Below are 8,396 nucleotides of genomic sequence, written 5' to 3'. Positions count from 1 at the left end.
GGCCGCAAACCATCATCCTGCGGGCCGCAAATGGCCCGCGGGCCGCGAGTTTGAGACCCCTGACTTATACAGATATGGTTACTCCTAAAGAAGTCTTTGCCAGCACCAGATTCCATAAAATATGGAATTTAGTGGTCTAAGCCAGAGTCGGATTCCATTTGCAAATATCCTGCGTTTAAAGTTGTATCCTGATTTAATTTGAAAATCAGATCCACTACTTGGTATTGAAAACATGCTTTAAAAAATTATTTTAAAGCATTGAAGATCTCATTGGATCTAAAATTTTTCGTTGGCTACATGCATGACTGGGACACAGGAAACCTGGGTTTGCTTCCCAGGGGGTGAAAAATGTGTTTAATCCCTTTTTTCATGTCATATTAAAACAAAAAAACCTGTAGACCTAACCCAAACATTTGTAATAAATATAAATAAAACATAAAAGTATTTATAGAGCCAAGGATATGTGTTGCATTGAATAACATTTTTTTGAGACAGTTACCGCAACATAATTCACTTTTCTCCACAATTCAAAGCTTTACATTGATTACTTTGTTCACTTAAAGTTTTTTTTTATAGAGAACCAAACTGATCCGAGGAAATACAACAAATTACAGAAATGAAATGATTTCAAAATATTTTTAAAACTCGTCATTTGCAACACAAGCACGGTGATTGTTTTATTTATACAAAACGATGTGGATTGTTTTCTGTTCTAAAATATATCATTTAGTCTTCTGTGGATCAGTCTTGGGTAATAATACTTTTTTTTATTAAAAAAAACAAACAAACAAACAAACACCAGAGCCGTAGACTTTAGCGTATCAACCTTAAAAATTCTGCAAATAGGAGTACACAAAATCTAATTTTAATATGTGATCAAACCCATTTTAATAACAATAATTATTTTATTCAATTTGCGTGTACCTGCCATTAAAAAACTAAACTGGAATGATGGGAACTGTTAATTTCAACATGAACATGTTAAACAATAATAGGATGTGTGACAGGACTATCAAACTTGTCTGCATCATGTTGCTGCCTGTCAGATGTCATGTCATACCAAAACATAATTCCAGGATGAATGAAACCACATAAGACCATTATAGTTTGGATTTGGAAAGTCCTTTTCCTTCTAGAAAAAATATACACGTTTTATGTCCAGGTGCGTTGTAGTATCTAAGTTGTGGGCTAATCCACAGTCTTACTTGAAGCGACGATTAAAGGATGAGTAGTATTAGAGGTAAAATTAGAAGTCTCTGTGGTTATTTGAAGTCTGTATGTGAAGTTGTAATATTATTGGCTGCATTCCAATGCATCCTATTATGGACTGAGAACTAACCTACACTGCAGAGAGAAAAGGTTTACCAATACTAGGATTTTTAGGCTTTTAGCCTAACAACGAATGGTCCAGTGAATTTTTCCCATATTATTTCTATTACCAATAGAAAAACAATAAAATAATCAATTGGATTTATGCAAGTCCCTCAAAACGTTTTTCATACTGCTTAGAAAGCTGAAAAAAGTTCTCTTTTTGTCTGAATAAAGTTAAACTTTGTGAACTTATTGCCTCATAAACAAACATCTGACCATTGTACAGAGGTCAAGGAAGGTCACTTTACTATCAGTAGGTGTACTTAGGAAGATGAAATTCATGTTGTGGCAAACTTAATAGCTAGCACTGTGTAATATTTCACAAGTTACTTAACATAATGTGGAGTATACAAAATATCATAAAATTGATCAAAACAAATAAACAAAAACAGTACCAGAGGCCTGTTTCATATCATGACACTACCACCTCCTTATTTAGCATTGAGAATATTATTCTGAAAATGCAAACTTTTCGCTTTTTCAGCTAGAAATTGTAAACAAACAGAAAAACAAATAAGTTTATTTACTGACAATCAAAATTTCTTGCCAGTTTGATTCCAAAATCATTCTGGATCAAACTAGTTATAATATTTTTGAGGAAAATCTCTCTTCTTTTGAACCCAGACTTTGAAACATTCCCTGAAATTAGTCAGTACAACCACTCAGGTTTTGCTAAACCCTCTCATCCATGAATAATGATAAAATCAGTTAGGATTTTTTTACTAGGCGTTTCATTCATTTTTAGGGATACAGATTAAAGTTTTTAATTTAGAAAAAAAAGTCATACATTTAAATTATTTAAACATGCATTTATGTGTCCACCAAACATCAATATAATGTTATGGTAATGTGTAAGTATAACTATTTGGTATTATATCATGTTGTGATGGTGGTTCCTCTATCTCCATTGGTTGATTTATCTAAAACACGGTTAAGGCAATGTCTCCGAATTAAGAATAGTAACAAAAGTATCAATCATCATAGGATCTAGCTTCCCATTAAATCTATAAACTATTATGTCTGACCTGAGAATCTTCACTTTGCTTAGTATCTTAATGTATTAATTTATTTGACAGGGCCATTGGTGGAGCTCAAGGACCAGGAATGAGCAAACATGCTGTACACTGTAGTGACCTCCATGCATGAAAAGTTTAATGAACTGTTGTCTCTACTGACAAAAAAAAAAAAAGTTACGGAAGTCAACTTACCTTGAATGAGCTGTGTACCAGAGTTTCATCGAGATCAATGACCACACAGATCTTGCCTGCATCACTCGATTCCATTTGCGGTAGGAGTGGTTTTGCTTGAACCTACAAAGACAAACACAGTTAATGATCGGATGACACATTCCTGATTTTTTTCTGTCATACTCAACCAATTTTGGTTGTCTAGAAGATTGGAAACTGGTAGCATGATTGAGGATAAATATGACTTTCAATGTATACTTGTAAAAAAATTCTCAAAAAACCACCTTGGTTTGCTGTACAGCTCATGTATGCATGCTTGTGCGTGTATGTTAACGGCCACTTTGAGACTCTGAATTGTGTTGTGGTGTTTCGGTGAGTGTTTACAAGAAACCCTGGATGCTACAGCTGCTACCATGTTGATGGACCATGTAAGTATCACCCCATCGAGTGTCATCCTTCAACAAGTGGTGTGTGAGCATGGCTAATGAATGTGATTCTGCTTCTAAAAACAAGCTGGCATTACCAAACAGGGGGCTTGACAGGGATGTATATGTTGTTTTTGTGGAGTCGACATCGTTTAACGGGAACGCGGCTATCGCTTACAGCCGTGGTCATGGTGTAGCAAACAGATGCGGCTTCAATGAAGAACTGCTTGATGTTTTGCTTCACTGGTGTGTTTAGAAGTGGATTATACCTGTTGTGTGGAGGGAATGCAGCGCTCGCATTCACAGTGGTCGTAGGAGTCATCGTCACTCTGCTCCTCGTCTGTATCCATGCTTTGTGTGGCCTCATAAGAATGCTTTAGGACAACGCTGTGAATAATATCAAGTGGGGGGTTCATTTCTCCAGAAATGTCACTCAGCTCACACTCATCGTCTGATTCATGAGGGGATTCTTCCTCAGGGCAGGAGCTCCACTCCGACACCTCACTTATTCCAAATTGGACTGATCCGTCCTCATCTAAGAAGACCAGTGAATCCCGAGATTCCGTTTGTCTTAGTACTTCATCAATTTTGTCATTTTTTTCAGTCTTGGTCTCCAAAATAAATCCATACAGAGTTTGTTTCCCAGATGTCTGCAAGCTTTTGATCTGATATGCGAAGTATTCCTCCACGTCTGGCTCGCAAATGTCCTCACCATCCAGTAGCGCCCAGTAAGGCTCCATTTCTGAACATGTTGGATAAAAACTATCATCAAGCTCTGAATCATCACTATCCTCCTGATCAGAGCTCGTCTCCGCTGTATCAGCTTTGTCGTAAGACTCGTTATTCAGACTCTCTGAAAGCTCGTAAACATCTCCTTCCATGGAGATTTCTTTGGCACACGGTGCAAGCATTTTCTCTTCACGGTCCAGACAGACCTCACTTTCATCATCATATAGGTCGGACGCACTTCCGTCAAAGTCGCAAGCTTCAACTTCATCCAAGATCTCATTGTCCTCTTCATCCTCAGTGTTCTCTGAGTTAGATACAAAGGCTTCATCTTGGTTTTCTTCAACTTCTTCTTCTGCTGAATCTGTTTGTTCAGTCCAGTTTTCAAACTGATTCTCTGAATCACTTAAGTCAGTTGTGTCTGGATCTCTAGGGTCAACTCCATCAACTCCATCATTTTCTTCAGTGTTACCTTCATCGTCTGGGTCATTGACACCAGCGGCTTTGACCTCACACCTTTGAGACTCCTCTTCAAGGTGCAAACGGTGGTGAATGTCTCCGCCATCAAAGCATGAGATGTAATGATGCTTTTGTGCATACATGTGTCCGTAAGAGTCTGCTCTGTCGAACAAGTCAAAATAGTCTTCCATAATGACATTGGAGTCGATTGGGTTCTTTTTCTCCTCATTGGTTTCATTGGTGTTGTTTTGCAGCATTTCCTCATCCTGCTCCTCGCAAGAAACCTCCTGAGCTCCTTTGCCAGATTCCTCAGATGAATCCCAGAAAGAGTCAGATGAAAGGGCGCTGTCCTGGAAACAGTCCTCTTCATCAGCACATGTTTCGCTGTTGCTTTCACAGTCGCTCTGATCAGTTGGGATAAGATCATCTCCACTCTTGCTGTCCTCCAGGAGCACTTCTGTTGTGGGAGTTGGTTGGTAGCTTTCTTCAGAGTGCATGCATGTTTCAGCAAAATCTCTCACAAAGGTGGCAAAATCATCAAAATCAGCTGGGATGGAGGTGTCCTCGGGTAGCATGGAAGAGTCTTCATCACTGGTCTTTACTTCATTTTGTTCTGATTCACAGCTCTCGTCATCTTCTTCCACATCATTATCTGTGTATTCTACATCAGCCTGAGATTTTTCAGAATCCCACAACATGCCACCCATGTCCAACGACTCCAAGGAGTCAGAACTCAGTCCATAGCCTTCCTCTAAGTCCTCCGTTGATGTGTCTTGCTCATAGTCAAAGGAGTCCCCCTGCTGATCCAAGGGCTCGTACTGCTGGAGTAACTCCAAGTCATCCGTGCATTCAGGAGTTATACTGGCCTTTCCACAATTAAAGTTTTCACAACTCTCCTCCAGTTCATCCGACTCACTATCAGAAGACGGTTGATTATCAGGGTTGCATTGCTGGAATAACTGGAGGTGATCTGGACAGCAAAGGCTGCATTCAGAGGCTAAACTATGATTAGCACAGTTATCAGAGGACTCACACGGTTTAAAACACTCACAGTGTTGAGCACGTTTGTCAAATGGCTGGCATAGCTCCACGGGCCCGCTCTCATCAAGAATCTGTCCAGATCCAAAAGATCCATTGCTTTCAGGATGCTGCATGAAGCTCTCAGCTTGTCCATTACAGTACATGCTGGATTCAGCTTCCCCTGTGTTCAAATTGCCATTTTCCTCACAAAGGAGAGGACAGTCCATTTCACCGTTGAAAATCTGGCCGGTGTAAGCCATTAGGACCTTGATGCCCAAGTCAGCGCTGTCCTTTGAAGGACCACTGAAAACAGTGGCTTCTGTTGCTTTAGGAATCACACATTGTTCAGCAAGGATGACTTCAGCAGACAGCTCTCCTTCTCCAGAGGCTTTACTTTGCTCAGAATTTTCCAGATACATTTCCAAAGCTGGTTTTCAGTCAGGACAAGACTGTTAAACCGTTTTTACTCCATGCATCGGTACGCCAGAGTCCAAACAGCAGGTAACTGTAAGATCCATTAAGGGAGAGATGTTCACAGAGCTGGAGGCGGGGAGAAAGTGAGATCACAGCACGCCCCAGAGAGTAGCAGCAACAGGAGCAGCATATGCACGTTGACATGACAGGTTGTCACAACCAAAACTGAGACTAGCACTTGACTCGGCCCTCCCTTTGCCAGACACTGTGCAACTTATTTTAGGGCCTTGGAAAGATGTGATAAATAACTTCTGGAAGATCAGATCTCTACGAAAGGCTGAACTCAGGCATAAATCTGAAACGGACACTTGAGAACATTTTGACATTTGATCTCACCGGACCAAAGCTGTCAGAAGATATGTTATTTTCTCAGAAAACGTGAAGTTTGTTCAGGACAAGTGTCTGTTATTCAACAGGAATGTGGGATTTTACAAGAAGTGGACCTCATGGTCCTAATTTATTGGTTTTTCTATGACAAAAATGGGGTTTTATTTCTTCTCTGCAACAAGATTTTGACTGAAAAAACCCCACAGGCTTGTCTTTCCTAGTGCCACAACATTTTGCTTCCTTTCTGTGAGCCGTCTGCCCTTGAACTCGGAGCATCTAGTGTCGTTTGTCATACTCCGTAACCACGCCTGTGGTAGCCGTTCCTATGGTCCTTACGGTGTCCTCTAACTCCATGATTGATGTCTGAACATAGAGTACTTTTCGTCACCGCTATTCGTTACAATCCTGGAAAGATACTTTAGGACGCATGAAAAGCTGGGAGCCACGAAAACACGTGTATCAAGCAACTGACAACACGGAATCCAAAAGACGCTGTGATGATGAGAAAATATAAGACGATTTTAAACTTTAATGATTTTTTCATTCTACTAGGAGGGGAAGTTTGCTTTGGATAGAGAGTGTATAGGTGTGTCTCTGTGATTTAGAAGGGAGCAGAGTCCATAACGAAGGTTTGTTTGAGAAGGAAACCAAGAGAAATTGAAGGTGAATACAAATGTCAAATTAGTTATTTTTCTTAATATGGTAAATGGTAAAAGGCGGATAGTTGCTTAGCGCTCTTCTACTTTCTCTATAGGGCTAAAGTCTATAAAGTCACAGTCAAATGTACCCATTCACACACATTAAGATTGTAGGGCGCAGCATCAAGGAATAGTCTAATTTTAAACTTATGTCATATATATGACGCACCGAACTATAAGGCTCATTAAGTGAAAATAGTGAGATAAATCCATCAGTCAGTCAAACTTGATTAAATACTTTCAAAGTAAATCTAGAACATGCTATACATTTGCTGCATTTGTGTTGTCACATGTAACTCCTAACATTGTTTGCAACTTGAACAAAGCTAAACTAATGCCGTCAAAATCCATTGTGTTCTGAAGATAAAAACTTGGGTGGATCATAAAAAAAAAAAAAAAAAGAAAATAAATTTTTATCACATGAAAAATTGTTCAAACGCAATGCATTGTGGTCTATATTTGTCAATCTAGAGGGTATCGATGGACACTGTTTATTGCAGAGACTTCTAGGAAATGTCTAGTCACTCAATTTTAGATTTGGACAGCCCTACAAAATGGCGAACGCACTGTATAGTGCCCTTAATAGTGGGTCGTGAAAGAATTTGGATGCAACCACAGTCCCAAATGGCTATGTTAGCCGCATTTATATATTCACAATACTTGTAACTTTCAGCCTTATTTACAACTCAGTAAAAAACACTGACACCAATACAACAACATTTTTTTAACTATGTTAACTCGCAACCTCAACACACAAAAAATACATATTCACAGTATCTGTACCTTACAACCCTGTATGCAACACGTAAAAAACAGACTGATACAGCTAAAATAAATGTTACTGTGATTGAGCTAATTCACAACCTTCTTACTAACACGCAAAAAAATAAATAAATAAATAAAATACAGTCTGGCACCGATACATGTTAGCTGTGTTAGCATATTTACAATAAGCCAAGATTATGACAGAGCGCCAGTCAAAATCGCATTGGCATCAGTAAACACAACGAGAATCAAGCCATATATAAGGTGCTTCAGATTATGAGGCACACTGTTGTTTTTTTGAAAAGAAATCTAAAGCTTTTATGTACACTTTATAGTGCGGAAAATACTGAAATAGTTTTTCTTGATTGAATGTTTACTAACCTTCAAATATCATTTATCAGTTCTTAATTACCATTCTGAGTGATCATTTTTGATGTTAAGCTATATTATGGTAGATTAATATTGTTTAAAGTGTCTATGCTTAAAGAATTGGGAAAAGGAAATTTAAATTGGGACTTTTGAAATGAAAGTAATGAAAAACTATTACTAGATACTGGTAGTTGCATTATCTTATCATCAGTTGCCAATCCGTCCAACACACATACTTCCAGTTACCGTGCAGCACAAGAGTTTACAGATTTGTTGAATGCTTGTGTTAAATGAATCACAAACACCCTACTCACATAAAAAAGGAAAATTCTTTCATGCATTAGTGCATAGAGTGCATCTCAAATTAAAGTGAGAACAGCCTCTAGTTCACAGGAGATAACATCCCATCAGCTGGCACCTGAGTGATGAGCGCCGATGTTCTGAAAGAAAGAGAAAACTCATACAGATTAGGTGAGCCTTGATGGGCAGTCAGAGCTGTCAGCTCAGGCTTTAGTGCACCTCTCACCCAAACTAAATCTGTGTCTTCACTACGGGCTACTGGGTGTATCATGGTT

At 38.9% G+C, this 8,396-nt stretch overlaps 1 protein-coding gene across 1 annotated transcript in view; it reads right to left on the bottom strand.

Annotated features, from left to right (window-relative positions):
- LOC112155503 overlaps positions 1-6,689 on the bottom strand; it is a 14,721-nt gene extending 8,032 nt beyond the window's left edge. Inside the window, exons 1-2 of the mRNA XM_024287161.2 lie at positions 3,253-6,689; positions 2,580-2,681 (exon numbers count right to left, since the gene is read on the bottom strand). Of these exons, the coding sequence (XP_024142929.1) occupies positions 2,580-2,681; positions 3,253-5,607 (2,457 nt within the window). The 5' untranslated portion in view covers positions 5,608-6,689. The remainder of the gene's footprint in view (positions 1-2,579; positions 2,682-3,252) is intronic.
- Between the last annotated feature and the right edge of the window lie 1,707 nt (positions 6,690-8,396).

The sequence above is a fragment of the Oryzias melastigma genome, linkage group LG21, assembly GCF_002922805.2.
Source record: "Oryzias melastigma strain HK-1 linkage group LG21, ASM292280v2, whole genome shotgun sequence".
In the NCBI taxonomy this organism is placed as follows: Eukaryota; Metazoa; Chordata; class Actinopteri; order Beloniformes; family Adrianichthyidae; genus Oryzias; species Oryzias melastigma.
The sequence above is the reverse complement of the archived record's forward strand: the minus strand, read 5'-3'. Positions and strand labels throughout refer to the sequence as shown.